We start from the raw sequence: 15,718 nt of genomic DNA on the forward strand, positions 1-15,718 counted from the left end.
GCAGTGGACTTGATAATGATGATGTTTTCCCTAATAAATTAAGTAAGCTGTCTAATTTTTTTTTTCTTTTGAAAAAAAACGTTGCCCCACATTAGGATTTTCTCCTGTGTCGTGGGTGCGTTTACAAACATTCAAGTTCACATACACATCACACCCAGACCCGGAACAACAATTTGTGGATCACACAAAGAGTTGCTCCGTGCGGGAATCGAACCCGCTACACATTGCACGGCAGCCAGTTGCCCAGACACCGCGCCAACCGTGCAGTCAAATTTTTTAAATCAATTCGGTTGCTTTCGAATCCTTTTATAACAGAAATTAATAACAATAAGCAATCAAATCTCTCCAATTTACAGTACTGTAGTACAGATTGAAATAATCACGTTTTTCCTTAAGCAAAAAAATATCCAGATTATAAACAAGCTATAACAAAAATAAACGACAGAAGTTTTTTAAGGAAGAAAATAATGGAATTCAAGCCTCAGCGGCCTGTGGCCTGCTGTTCTTTGTCCCGATAGAAAAAACTCATTACAAACTTTATAAAACGAAGGAAGAGTCAAAGCATGCATAAAGAGATGATTCCCGTTTATTAATGGAATATCGATCACGGATGGTTAATTGTTTTCTGTTTGCTAGAAAATCCTCTCCGTTATATCATTTTAATTAACTTTTTATTAGTTACCTACTAAAGTCTATCTGTTAGGTACTAGGTACTATGTACTACCAGTAGTTGACGTCACTGGTTGTCTTTGGTTTTGGTATATATTTGGTCTGTAGCTGATAATGAATGATTGCTGTTTACTGACGCGGAAATGGATTTTAATGAAATTAAGACACTGCCAGACATTTCACATGGAATACTGTTGTACACTTTAGCAAAAAAAAAACAACTTAGGTTGGCCGTTTCTCGGATTCAGATTAGACAGATATTAGAGGCCATGTTGGACAACGCTGACCGACGCTAGTGGAGGAATAGCCTTTATCAGATTTTTGTTGGCAGTGTAAGGCTTAACTTGCTTGCTAAAGACGGTGCCAGCCTAAGTGTAAAAATTAAAAAAATATGCAAAAATTAATTAATCAGCCTCATTAAAAAAATAATACCCGGCAAGAAACAAGCCTTCTTAAGAAAAACTCCAGTTTATGTTTATAAAAATTAATAATTAAATCGGCCGGTCGTGTTTCTTCCGCCCTTTTCTTTTTATAGCTGTAAATCGTTTACGAGCGTTAGTACAAACAACTTGAGAATAAATAACAAAACAAAGAGGTCTTGCTTTCCGTGATTCGAGAACTCGATACGACTCTAAAGCACGCATAACACACGTATTCTGATATCGATTATTTCCCTCGTTTACTGCTAAAGTACCTATATTCCTACTTACCCACTGTTTCAGGCAAAGAGGTTTCGACCTCTACGTGTATTGAATTTGAAAGAGAAATAACTGAAAACGACTTTTTTCACACAAATGTAGGTGCGCATTCGTGAGCGTGAAATATGGACGGAAATGTGGAATGAAAACTAAATATTATGTTAATACAAAAATAACCATAGCGTGAATGTCACAGGGCAAACACCCACTTCTTTTAAACTACAATATTATGAATTTATTTACGCTTCAATTTCTACAAAAAATTGTTTTTTTTAACAAAACCATCTGCTATAGACATATGTAAGTATTTATGTATATTAATAACTAATTAAAGCTTGGTTTCAAATAAAATCAGAGCACAGTAGCACTATACATACAGCAGTAAAATCCGAAGAGAGAAAACCTTTTAAATTAACGGTTTCCACGAAAAAGTTTTATAACTTAATTCTTCGGTAGCTGACTCTGTCTAAGTTTGATGAATAGTTCTCCCAAAATGATTCTCGGAAGCTTTTCCAAAACTCTTCATGGTCTCGTTCGAAACTTTTTTAACACTTCATTCCAGTCAACTAGATTAAAAATTATATTGCACGTTATAGATATGTCAAGTGGTGATGACACTGACAAACAAATTGATAGAATCCCGTAGGCCAATAATGCTTTTTATGTAATTATCAACGGACGAATACCGTAAATACACACTCGAAATAATGGCTAAGGAAATGAAAAAACCAGAGAAGGGAAAAGTTCGAACGACGAGGCAAAGTCAACATAATGAAAATGGCAAGGTAAAAAATGACGTCGCACCGTCCGGCGCTGATGAGTTCAACAGACGCACCAGGAAGAGCAATACCAAAGAGGACGGCTTCTACAAATTCAAGAATATGATGACGCGCAATATAAAATCACAAGCAGAAACCATCCCGCGGAAGGTGACTAAACGAGATAAAAAGCGCGTGAAAAAAAGTAAGAGGTCCCAAATGTAATCTCCATCTATCAAGCTAAAGGTTCCACGGCTACAAAATGGTTCTGCCAAGATCCCTTTTCAGTGAATCTTAAAAAGATACGTTTGTAAATTTATTACTTACTTATGTTACAGTCTTTGAATAAATGATTCCTTTGCACGAGATGACGTGTTTCAGTCTGGATTACCATGACAAAACAATAACAACACGTAGATATTAGGGATCCAAAATCCTCACTCAAAAATTGTGAAATAGAGATTTTAAGCCGCTTTGGTTAAAATATTACACAATCCAACAAGAGCGGGGCCTCGCGCGCGCGGTAGCCATGTTTTATTCTTTTACTCTTTATTCACTTCGGATAAAGGAATATCGGAACCGAACTAACGTTTGATTCGTTTGTGTTTCATTCATGAAATATTAATCGGAGCACCGAGTAGTGAGGAGTCCATGTAAATACTAGCTTTGTTGATTTTACATTACAAAATTGCAACAAGACTACAGAACAATGTAGGACAATACAATTTTACTTTAAATATTTTATGTTGAACTTGTTTATTTTTGTCTCGAAACTTTAGAGCGGAAATACATGAAACACGAACGCTCAGTGCGACCCGACGAACTTTATTGAAAACCTCTGTCTGAATGGAAAAATACGACACGACGGCAGAGGCTCAGTTTACGAGATCAAATAATAGAGTCGACTGAAATATATTTCGTCATTTTACGTGAAAAGTTAACGCGCTTCAAATAAACCTCTCCAACTGAATTTAAACAATAAGTACGATGGTACAGTTTTATGCGAATACAGCGCCAAGGTTTAAAAGTGAGGATACGTTAATAAATTTTAACAACGCACACATTTCATAAAACATTTTATGCTGGGAAAAATGATTTTTCCACAAACATTTGAGAAGTCACACGTTTATTACTTTCAGTTTTGACGTAATAGGATTTGTTAGCTGATGGCTAATTGGAGATAAAAACTGTGAGCCGTGCCCCCAGAGGACATAATATTTACTGAACGTGCATGTAGTATCTAATATGTCTTGCAAGCAAACATAACAAAGATTACAAGTTAAATTTATCTCACACGTCAAATGTGTTCTCTTTATATTAGTGGTTAGAATGTACACAGCCATTACGTCCCCGGGTATATATTGTGGCGAATCTCGCCGGTGCACAATAGTGAGTGAGCCTCCATACAAAATGTACGAGAAAATTACCAATGGTTGGGTTCTGAGTGAGTCCATTTCTTGTTAATACGCTGGTGTTGGTTCTGTATTGTTGTATATAATGTCCCACCGTTTTATGAATTATCTTATTAGTATCAGAAAGTTCTGGGGATCTAACATATTTTTGCTAGAAAATAAATTACGAAAAGGTTAGCAATCGAATGATATATTTCTGTTTTTCTAGTTCTTTTTAATACAATCATTTTAATAGCTTCCGTCCTTAAAACTCTTACCATCACTACAATAACTTTTTTTTAAATTTGATAAAATTCATAACATTTGCTCATGAATATGGTTTCATTTTTTTATTTCATTCCAATTTTATTCGAAATTCTACAAACACATCTTTACTTAGTATTAGTTGGTAAATATCGTTTAAACATAATTTAGACCTGAACATAAACTAAGAAACAGCATACCTAATTGTATTTCACGCTCAATACTAGCACGAGGAAGGTGTTGATATAAGTTTATTTCACATTCACAGTAAGAGTTTATGAGAATTATCTTTATCGCGAGGTGATTTCTCGACAGTAAACTCTTTACAACCTCGATGACTTAATAGCAGTAAAACGTTTAAACTGCTCACCATAAAAAAGTAACACCTACTTATCACCAGATATGAGTACTATATTGTAGAAGGCAAGGCTTTTACCGTACACCGGCACCGAGGATTCTTTTCAAAATACTTGAGAGGAACACTTCAAAATATGCAGTTTCTTTGAATCTTGAACCTATGTACATGTATTTAAAAATCAATTTCTATTCGTCTCGCTAAAACTCGAGAACAGCTTGACTGATTTGGCAAATTTTGTTCTTGAATTATTTGCGGAAGGTATAAAAGTTGAGAAAATAATGTTTGAGGCGGTATGAAGTTTTCCGAGCCAGCTAGTGATGAAATAAAAATCAATGATTAACTATATAATAATATAAGTCTTGCTTTTTCCAAGATCAAACCAACTTTTGTGACTATTGCAACCACCTGACCAGAGTCGAAATTAAAAGTTTACTTATAAATCCAACGACAGCCACTTAGCTACCCCCAACAAAAAGTTAACATAATTTCGTTTTATCACTGTATTCATTCACAAAGTTAAAACCGCGACTTAAACAAAAGCCAAGCTTTGTCCAAAAGAGAAAAGGGTTCCGTATAGTCTAATTTGAGATTTTGTCAAAACACAATGGGTTCCGTCGTTGCGCAGTGCGACGTAATAATTCGGCCGCCCTTAGAACAAGCGGAATCTTACTGCGTATTTTAATAAGTAATATCCATGGCCCTTGGAAGTTATTTCTACAGTGATGCAAACCGTGAATTGAATTACAACTGAGTCAGAGAGGGGTTTCACTTTTAAATTCTTTTTTTTTTATTTAAAGTGTATCACACTCACATCAATATTGATCAAACACTACCTTATAATTTTTCTAAGTAATATGCGATTTAATAAAAAAAAATAAGTAAGTGGACTTACGGCCGATTTATCAATTCGAGTTTTTGTATGGGAAAACTGTCAAAAATTTTTCATCCAGTAAAGTTATCCTGGGTTTGAAAAACCAGCCCTTAGTAAACTATGACGTCACAAGTTAGTAATCTCATACAAAATTCATAGATTTCTATCGTTGTCAATTTGACAAGATGGATACTACCACAGATGTTTTCATATTACACATCACATCAACAGCCTATAAGTAGCCACTGTCACTGCTGACCAAAGACCTCTTCTAACACGGAGAAGGTTTGAGCAATAATCACCACGCTTGCACAATGCGGGTGGCGATTTCAAACTTATAATCAGAAATTATAAGCCCAGGTTTCCTCACGATAAGTTCGGCAAACATTAAATTAGTCAGTCATCAAAGACGAAATTACTTGCAATCATGAGAGAAGTTATAAGCTGTTTTAGTGGCCACACAGTAATTTAGCCAGCAGGAAGTTTCGAATAAATCAATCAATATGTGTGTAATATTATTGCTAAATCAAAATTGACAGCGTATTGATCCGCTCGGCCCCGAGATTGGATGCAAAGTTTTGTAAACTTTATGTATATTAACTTCAAGTTACTTTGTTATTAACTTAATTGTGTATGCAAGCTATTTTGCATACTTTGGGGGAAATTAAATAAGATTGTGGGTTTGTTTATAATAAGAGCTATTAGGATTACATTTACAGGATTTTCTTTAAAAAAACGCGAAAACCAGATCATATTTTTGATCCTTTGTGTCATTAGAGCTGTAACAAATACAACATAACTTGAGGTTTACGGTTACTACAGCTCCAGTTTCTCAAACTAAACAATTTTCAATACTAGCTACCCCAAACTAAAGGAAACTACCAAAATTATTTACCAGATTTTCAACTTAATAATAATATGTTAAGTTTGAAATTCTATTAAAGAAATGAGCTTAAATAAATACATCAATCACTACGTCACTCTTTCAGACCAGCTAGTAGCTACTGGTTTTCCGAATAAAAACGGTTCCTCCATTTTCAACGAGTTTTCATAGCGAGTCCGTAGTTTTTGTTAAAAAGTCTATTGTATTGGTTTTAGGAATAGTCTGTTGATTGGGGAGCTCTGAATTTATACCAGAGAATTAGTATTGTTGTTGACAAAAGGTACCTATATAAAGAATCTTGACAATAGGGGATGGTAGATGGCTCTTTTAATTAGCTTGACTGGATGTAAACTGCTTATCGGAACAACTACTTACTTGTTTATCTGGAGTAGGGCGCTGATAGTGGTGCTACAGTTTTTAACTTTTACCAAATTGTCATACCTGTCAATAATTGCTGTCCATCATGGTTGTGTTCCAAACATTTTACATTTTTATTGTGTTCGAAATATTGATAGTCCACTGCTGTGCTATAAGCCTGCTCTACACAAGGTTTGTATAACATACTGGCACACGCGGTAGGGAGGTTGGATAAGGCAGTGGGCTTTATCAAACGTGTAGTAGTTTAGTCGGTTACTTATATACCCAAGATAATAATAGGGGACAAATGTATTTTAGTCTGTCATTACCATATGACCCTCAATGCTTAGTAAACAGTACACCTAAACCAATTTCCTAAAATATTCGCTTAAATGAAATTGACAAGCAAAAACAGAACGCGAACTACTTGTACACACAAAAACAACAAAACGTACATTGAAACGAAACAGTTCACAGATTCTGAAAATATTTTCAATAAATTGAAACATCGAGGAGTCGAGCTGCCGAGTCGCCGGAAATATCGAAGTTGAACGATTACATCGTACGGACGAAAAATACATGTTTCCATTTCCTTTCTTACTCTTTTACGTTTTATTTTAAATGTAACTTAGCCAGTAATGGTAGCGTAACAATGGTTCGCTCTCATATTCTTGAATAAGTCTGGTCATAGGGGAGACTCGTTAACTGCTCGGGCGTTCTAAAGAAGTTCCCAATGGATTTGTAATTTGTGAGGCTCTGAGTAATTTGGCACTTTTATCATATTATGATCGTGATATCGCATACTTCATTATCTAGACCAAACCTTTAGTTAGTTGACGACGAAACAAGGCTGATTTCATTTCTTTTATTAAGTGGATATTAGGTGTGGTTTAGAGACAAATGTATCGGGTAGGTACGAGGCATCCCTAATACTCACATTGTAAAAGTATTTTTAATTAGCTGCAATGATAAGCCGGATCGATGCTATTCAAGAGTATGATGTGCAGCCTATAAATTAATAAGGAATTTTTAAGACTCGAGTAACAAAGAACTTTCTCAACTTTACCTGTTTTCATTTGTAATCGATTTCATAGTATCATTTTCGTAGTGATCATCAGCCTCTTTCTGTCCCCTGCTGGAGGCATTAGCCTCTAAAGTCATTGAACTCGATCTTCAACTCCTCGTATCCACTAATCAGTTTATACTTAAGATTAGTCAAATCTTTAAACTAGATTCATACAAAAACAGACTGGAACTAGACAGTTAGAAAAGCCAAATCTGCATTTAAAATAGTGACACAATAACGTGGGCCAGACTAGAAAGGGTGTCGAATATATTCATACGAGCCGACTACCCGACTACCCCACTATTTGACTCCCCACTAAATTCATGCACGGTCAGAGTTTGTTTTATTTGTGTGTTAGCACTATCTCTAGGGATGTGCTCTATCGCACCATCGCTCTATTTCAATCGAGCAATCGATAGGAAAACATTATTGCTCGAATTTGTTTTCAGTTTTATGTGTATTTTTGAGTTGGGGTTACGTATGTAGATAGTTTATTTTGTACTGTGTTTAATGAATATTAAAGTAATATCTAGTATGAATTACCAATAGAAATGTTGGCCCATAGCCTAGTAATATGTAATGTATAAAAGCATATAATGCCCCAAGTGTTGCAAGCGTTCATAGGCCACGGTAACTACTTACCATCAGGTGGGTCGTGTGCTTAATTGCCAACGTCATGGTATATAAAAAAAATTAAGTATACTGTCACAGGCTGTTAATTATGGTGATGTCTGCCTGTGTCTAAGTAGTACCACAGAATAATAAGTAAAGTAGTACTCCCAAAACTAATCTAACACAATGATCGGTTTACATAAAACCACGAGTAAACGAAACGGTTTCATAGTGACACAACATTTTATAACAAACCGAATTGAAAAGACATTCTAAAGGGTCGGTTGCCTTTTACGATTTTTGTCATAAAGATGGACTGTATATATATTTATACTGTAATATATACATAGCTGTATATATAGTTCAACGTTGTATATATTTATGTTTTATTCTTGAGGTAAACGAAAGGGTTTACGATAACAATAAAGAATTAAATGGCGGCTGACCAGTAGCCCAAGCCTTTTTATGGTCCTGCAGGCTTAGTTAGAAGTGTATCTGATTATAATATACTTTCCAATATATTTCTGAAATTTTATCATTGAATTAGTAACAAAATAACTGCTAATGGAATTAATTTGTGGTAAAGAAATTAAGTAACATAGAATCTAGACTTCTGAGAGCTATATATATAATTAAACCTCCCTTCTCCACCCAAGAAGTACCTATAAAAAAAACATGATCCTCCTCAAAACATGCTAATACTAATATGCTATTTTATGATGCAATTTATGATTTTTAAATTCCAAGTTATCTCTTATGTCTTTGAGACGTTTATTCATTTACAATTTTCTTCTCTCACAGCAACATGGGTGAACCGGTGCAGCGAAGACTTGGAATGCCTGGACTTGGAAGACGAGCAGCCCCTGGCGCAGCTCAGTTCCATGCAAACAGACAAGATGACACTCTTCTTCACAGAGCTACTGGACCACGACCGAGATGACGTCATCATAGACACAGACTTCGACCAATTCTTCGAGGTAGGAAGGTATCAGCATTGTGGTATCATTAACATTACGATATGTGAATTATAAATAACCCTATGTATACTTAGGTAAACTAAACACTAAGTATAATTTCAGGATACGTAATAAATAAATAACTGCTAGTGGCCACCTGACGGACTTAATAAAGTTCGTCAGTTTTCGTAACAGAAAAAATATTAGACACGTATTTTTTTCTATTTGATAAAAAAAATAGATAAAACGAATCAAAGTTTAGGAGTGGGAACAAATACGTAATTTCTACGTACCTAGAAGTGACGTCACGCAATATTGCTAATCAATATATCTTTGAAAGTATTTAATCAAATAAAGAAAATGAAAAATACGTACCTAATATTTTAAAGTAATCTACAAGACGGACATTCAAATAAAAATTTGTCATCTACCCTGTTAGCACTAATATTACTAGCAACCAAAGTTATTTTGATCTACCTATGTATATAGTTTGTTAAACACTATAGTTCTAAAAATATTTTGGAAGCCCTACCTTGTTTGTCGGTTTATTAGAAGCCTGTAGGTGTATTTACCTTTAATTTTGTACCAATATTGTAGGTACACTTTAACGTCAAAAGGAATTGCTAAATTACATTTGTAATTTTGGAAAGAAAACTAATGAATACTAACTTTGAAAGTAAATGACGGCGACATCATCAAGAATTCATTGAATTACCCACTTCTTAATTGACTCGATCGTAGTCAGAAACGTCCTAAATATAAACAAGTCTGACTTTAAATATAATTAACTTGGCACAGTTCGAATAACTCAGTTAAAACTTCAACGGAATTAAATAACCAAGTTATATCTTAAAAGCCCTCCAGTTCTGGTGTAGTCAACATAACTGAATTCGGGAAACTGTCTCGTTCCACCTGTAAATAGACCGGCAGCCAATTATAACAAATTAAACTTCTAAAACTCTACATTAAGTCATTTCAACCTCACATAACTAACGTCTGAATAATGAAAGAGAATAATTAAATTCGTTTCTCGTCGTAATTCACAGCGGTTGGCGCATTTTGCGGACTGGTCGCCTAACTCATCCGAGTTCCACATACTGCTTGAAGTAAAGCGTGAATTTATAGACCACTTCATCAATCCGTTGCCAGCCAAGTAAGTCACTCTGTTTGTCACATGTGTACGTTCGTGTTACTCTAAAATTACTAATTCACTTTGAGCAATGCATTGTTCCATTAATTCATCAATTACTGTTATGTTTGTTGTTGTATTGTTACAACTTAGAACAACGTCCATTGTTTTTATGTCATCTAATACGTATTTTTACTAAAGTAACAACCTCGCTTCGCTAATAGTTACAATGAAATGCAAATAAAGGTAGTTAACTTAAAATATATGTAACAGACACGTGCTGTAGCCTTCATTCAGGGCTACGATATGCCATAAAAATGAATATCAGCCGGTCGCTGACATTTCATGAAAGTGCCCCAAAAATATGAGCACTTTGTAATGTAATATGCAATCCTGTAGGCTGTATATTTTCGTAGCCGACATTTTCATGAAAAAATCGTCCATTTTATGATATAATAGCGCTCCGCCGGCTTCGTGTTACGGGAACTAAATTGTGCTTTGTGCTGCGGCAATATATTGATACAGTTCACTCTATTGTGTGTCCTACTTACTTATCTTAATTAGTTCAATAGTTCCACAAAAGCGTATTATGGAATTATCAACATTGTACCAACCGGACCACGGTATTTTATTTTTAGTGGCAGTAGAATTTAGTTCTAACACGAAGCTAATGGAAGAAAGTATAAAGTTTACACAAAGAAAGGGAAGCAAACTACAGAGGCGAGTCGTTGCTGAGGAAATATCACCATAGCGGAGCGGCATCCGTTCTCTAAGTCACGTGCTTAAGTTTCTTTCGTTATTAAATTCCCTGCCGTATGCTCTCGCCAAACTTCATGCTTTATTGAATGTTCCGTACAAAAAATATGCGAGAAAACACAAACATCCAGGTGCTTTATTTTCTTTTCGCTTTTCTTTCGCAATATTTAAATTCCAATCTTTCGCCAGATGGGGTGATCTGCCGTATTATAGAAAAGTGTGTGGCCCCGAAGCGAGCGGGATCAACATGCCAGGCAGGACGACTCTGGACGGCTGGCTGGCACGGTGGGCACTACACCTCAGTGAGATGAAACGGTTCACAGACTTACCTCTGTATCTGCAGTACCTCTGCAAGATACTTTTCCACGTCATTGATAGGACAAGTAAGTTTACTTTCCATCCTATTGTATCTTTATTTACCATCTCCTGCTTCTTTGTCTGACCCAAGTGAAACATAGAATCATCGTATCAACGAGGCGACTTAACAAAGCATAATAATAAACACTTACTCTAAAAACTGTCACGACATAAACACATTTCAAGACAGTCACAGTAGCACACACAACTTCATTTATTCATACTCGTCTGTCTAACTTTCTAGACTAAACTACGAGTGGGTACAAAGGTAACGACTTCTCACTGCCAAAACCAACTTCAAAGTCCGTAGTTATTTTTACCCAAAAAGATCTTATTTTCCACTCAATTCCGTGAGCAAACGCTCTGTTTACGGTAATAGAGAGGTACCATTGACGTGTGTCAATTCCCGGGATCGGTTGATAGACGGGATTAATTTGACGCGGGCAAGTTCCCGCGCCTGATGTCACCCCCTAGGCCCCTGAATTACGTTAATTGTTCTACATGAAATTTTCCCTGCACCATAGGCTTCCAGCTCCAATTTATGACTAATTTAAAGTTAATTATTATCGCAATTTAGCTGGTATGTTTGTGAAATGATACTGATACTGCATTGCTGCTAAAATTCTCTGGCAAAATATTTTATCTATGAAGTGATTGTGTTAAGAACTCGAATTTGTTCCGAAATACTACAGGCATCATTTTTGGTTCGATGTAGGTATTTAGTGGGTATGGTTACGTTTATTAAACATCATAAACAGTGTAAGTAGTAAAAAATTAAAAATAAAATTGACAACGTTAGGTTGTTCTTTTGGCCTAAAAATTTGGCACCTCAGTCGAAGTTTGTAGCCAAAATCACGGCGGGTGCACACTGAAGCGAGAAGTCTTTCCTTTGGCACATTTATTCCTATCATCTGTCTTTGACTTTATTTAAACTTTTTATACAATACGGACACGACTTATTCTCGCTGTTGCACGAAAGAATTATTGGAAAAATATTCTGTATCAATATTTTTACATTACGTGACCCATATTTTACTGAACATTATTAAGTGCGCTCCACTTATTGCCTTCTTTCGCTTCGTTTTACTTTTATTAGACGGACAGAAGATGTTTTAGTAAAGTACCTACAATTCAAACGCTATTACTAAATGTGGTAGTAATCACTACCAATATAAACTCCATTACTAAATGTTACTAATCACTGGTACTTAATTTTAAGATGTTAAAAGAAATAGGTACCCATCGTACCCTGCTCCCAAAACATACACTTGCCAACACGTGTGCGATAATGTAACATAGGTAATATATTAAGATCTTATTTATTTTTAACATAAATAGGTAAGTTAAAAACTTCTCCAAAAGATAAAATGTGCCCGTGGCGTAGTTTTTTCCTGAATTGCCATATTCTGTCATGTTGATTTAGAAAGCCGAGACGATTTATCATGAAACTGCTACCCAAGGTGAACGATCTCATTTGGTTTAGTAACATCGTCGTATATCACCAATACATGGTAAAAGCTAAGCATAAACTTGTATGTCACGATGATGGATTCGAAACATAACAATTTGTAACACAGTATTATACTTAAATATGTTGGTAGGTGGTAGGTAAGCATTCCATCAATTTCACCTATTGAACATTTAGACCCCCTTGTGGCCTGACTAATTTAGCAAAAACCAAACTTTATGCTGATACCACCTCTAAATTGAATTCTCAAACCAACCAAAATTATATTTCCAAAGGGAGCATACCCCCCATTTTTGGATCAGTGCCCGCTAAAATATCAATAGGCTCGCAGCGTCCCACGGTATCCAATCCCGGAAATGTCGAACGCGGGTGTACCAATAAATCTTTCCACCTCTTCAGGGAATTTAGGCCTATACACTCTATACAGCTATTAAAGTATGTGTTTTTATTTGCAGATACAGGTGCTATAACGAAACCGGCGCTGGGCGCCTTTTACCGGTCGGTGATCGGGCTGAACGCGGCGCGAGTGGACGAGATCATAGACACGGCATACGATCGCATGACTAGCGTACGTTATCTACATTCTTCATTGTTACAACCCTCGCATAAGCAAGCATAGCATGAATATATGAACGAGAATTTCACAGCGCATAAAGTTTGCTACAAAATATCCACAACTTTACCATAATTCCATAGAGTTAGTTTTCTATTATCGTAGAGTTGAAATGTTTGAATTATTTTGATCTAAATTCGAAAACTTTTCAATTTGATGTTCTGTAATAGAATTTGAGCTGTCTGCCGAGCAAGAGTTTCTACTAAATTACGTGTGACCCAGTACTGCAGGTCATTTACTGAGTAATTTGTGAATTTGGAAGCAGTTTTATGAATACTTTAGCAAAATTATTCACGTTACCTAGGCTCCCTAATTACTTGGGTACTTAGCAAGACTTGGGAACTAATTTGCTTATTTCGTTTCAACAGAATGGTTACTTAATATTGGACTACGGGACGTACGTGCATTGCTTCACCAACTGGCTGATGGGCAAGAATCCCAACGGGCCAGGCCAGTGGGTGCTCGTTCCTCCAAAGGACTCTCTGCCTCAGCCTCCGTTCCCCGTGGACTACAGCGCCCTCAACACGGAGCCTGCGAAGCTAGAACCCTACGCACCAGACAAGAAGACAAACAGACATTCGGTCATCGTCTGAAGACTAAGAATATTTGCCATAAAAAGTCAATTCTACACGTGTTCTAATATTTTGATATAATGTTGGACACTCGACTGCGTTCTAGATCTATAACAATTGATCTGATATATCCTCAGCATCGTTCGTAGATTGAGAAGACCTGCCATTGTGAAAGTAGTTCTATCAAAAACCTAGGAATTGATGCACTACGCTTTTTGTAAAGGACTATAAATATGTATAAATCACATTCCGGTCAACCGAACCTTGTACCTATAGTGCTAGACTAATGTAAATTAGATTACTAGTCTAAACGGTAAACAATATACAGTAGGTACTTATCCTGAGCCGATAACAATGTATAAACTTAATCCTAATGGAAATTGATGTGTGCAATTATCTACCTAATTAGATTACACCTTCGTATGTTTTATTGGGTAATTTTGCGAAGACTTTTAGCTGAATTACGTTCAGAAAAGCCCTCATTTGTAAGGCTTTTCGATACAGGACAATGTTACTAGAAATCTTCGTAAAATAACTGCACAAAGAAAATTTATTAGTTACGTAAGTCTCTCTGTAACTGCCTTAAACCTAATTTACTTTGTACCTACTAGATTTGCTTGGAAATAAAAACGAATGCTTTACGTAACGTGTTAAGCGTGCAATTCGACCAATTCTTGTCTCTTATATTTAGATGTTGGTGTAAGTCGTTGTAAATAGTAGTAATTAATGATGCACGGTATGCAAGAACTGCCTTAAAATAAGCATATTCACATCTCACGACATAGCCTTATTTTATACCCTAGATGTACTTAATTATAAGTAGGTATTGTATAAGTTACTTTAAATATACTAGATATCTACACTTTGATTCACTGAAATAAACCCTTTCGTTTGTTTATATGCTCGTTTATTTTATTTACTTTCATTATATTATGATCCCTCTTTTAATTAACAGAAACTTCATATGAGCTTACCATGTCATGTCATCAAACGTTTGTATACATTAAGGTCCTTTTTAAGCTCGTATCTTGGTATTTTGACTTTTATTCTCTAAATGTTTTCAGTGAAGAAACATAAACCTCGCTATCTCAACTTTCTACTTAAATGCTTTGAATTGTGTCAAACCGAGTTCGTGACCCCCCGGCAGCAATTAATTCGTTTATTTATAAACATGAGAAAATATGTTGTAGTCTCAGTAACAGAAGGTCTTTTAAAAGCTCGCTATGATTGATGGCGGGTTGAAAAGATTGTAGCGAGGACCGCGCGGCACGGCTGCGCCACCGCCGCCGCGGACCCCGCATCGCGGCTCCGTTTTGGACGTTTTCGCAAATTATCATTAATCATCCGATGCTTTGACAAATTCCGTAACTACCTCTTCTTTTTTTTTCTTTCCTTATTTGCCAAAAACCGTGTTCAAAGGACTAGAAACCTTTTTAAAAAAAATTGGGGTAATAAGTCCCATCTCATCATTTCTGAAATGAAAATCTTTCGACGTCAAGCTAAAATAGTTCGCCTAAATTAAATGAAGACATGAAAGTTTTACGAAAATAAAATTCGCATTTCGCTTCATTCGGTTATTTTGCCTGAAATTCGTTTCGAATGAGGGAACGGAGAGAATCTGATGCAAATGAAATGGTATGAAGCAGTGTTGTGTTCATTAATCATGGATTCCAAACACCTTTTACTTCTGAAAAAGAAAATAAAGATATGTAAGGTACTAGGGGTACCTAGTACCTTACATATCTTTATATATCTTTATAGAAAAAAAACCCCGCCTTTACTTTCCCGCCCTTTTATATTCGGTCTGTCAACAGCCTGGCCATTTTCACAACAAGTACGACGACGCGGCATTTGCGAGTCATTAGCAAACTGTTAAAAAAAGTTAACGCTATAAAGTGAGGCCATCGCAATTATAGGATCGTCAGCTCGCTCATCGCTCC

General features: G+C 35.9%; 1 protein-coding gene across 1 annotated transcript in view; it reads left to right on the forward strand.

Moving 5' to 3' along the window:
* Positions 1 to 14,676, forward strand: part of LOC118278020 (uncharacterized) — a 94,666-nt gene extending 79,990 nt beyond the window's left edge. Inside the window, exons 4-8 of the mRNA XM_035597074.2 lie at positions 8,729 to 8,904; positions 9,930 to 10,036; positions 10,958 to 11,151; positions 13,049 to 13,161; positions 13,575 to 14,676. Coding sequence (XP_035452967.1) covers positions 8,729 to 8,904; positions 9,930 to 10,036; positions 10,958 to 11,151; positions 13,049 to 13,161; positions 13,575 to 13,799 — 815 coding nt within the window. The 3' untranslated portion in view covers positions 13,800 to 14,676. The remainder of the gene's footprint in view (positions 1 to 8,728; positions 8,905 to 9,929; positions 10,037 to 10,957; positions 11,152 to 13,048; positions 13,162 to 13,574) is intronic.
* The last annotated feature ends 1,042 nt before the right edge of the window (positions 14,677 to 15,718 follow it).

Source organism: Spodoptera frugiperda, chromosome 18, assembly GCF_023101765.2.
Source record: "Spodoptera frugiperda isolate SF20-4 chromosome 18, AGI-APGP_CSIRO_Sfru_2.0, whole genome shotgun sequence".
Taxonomy (NCBI): Eukaryota; Metazoa; Arthropoda; class Insecta; order Lepidoptera; family Noctuidae; genus Spodoptera; species Spodoptera frugiperda.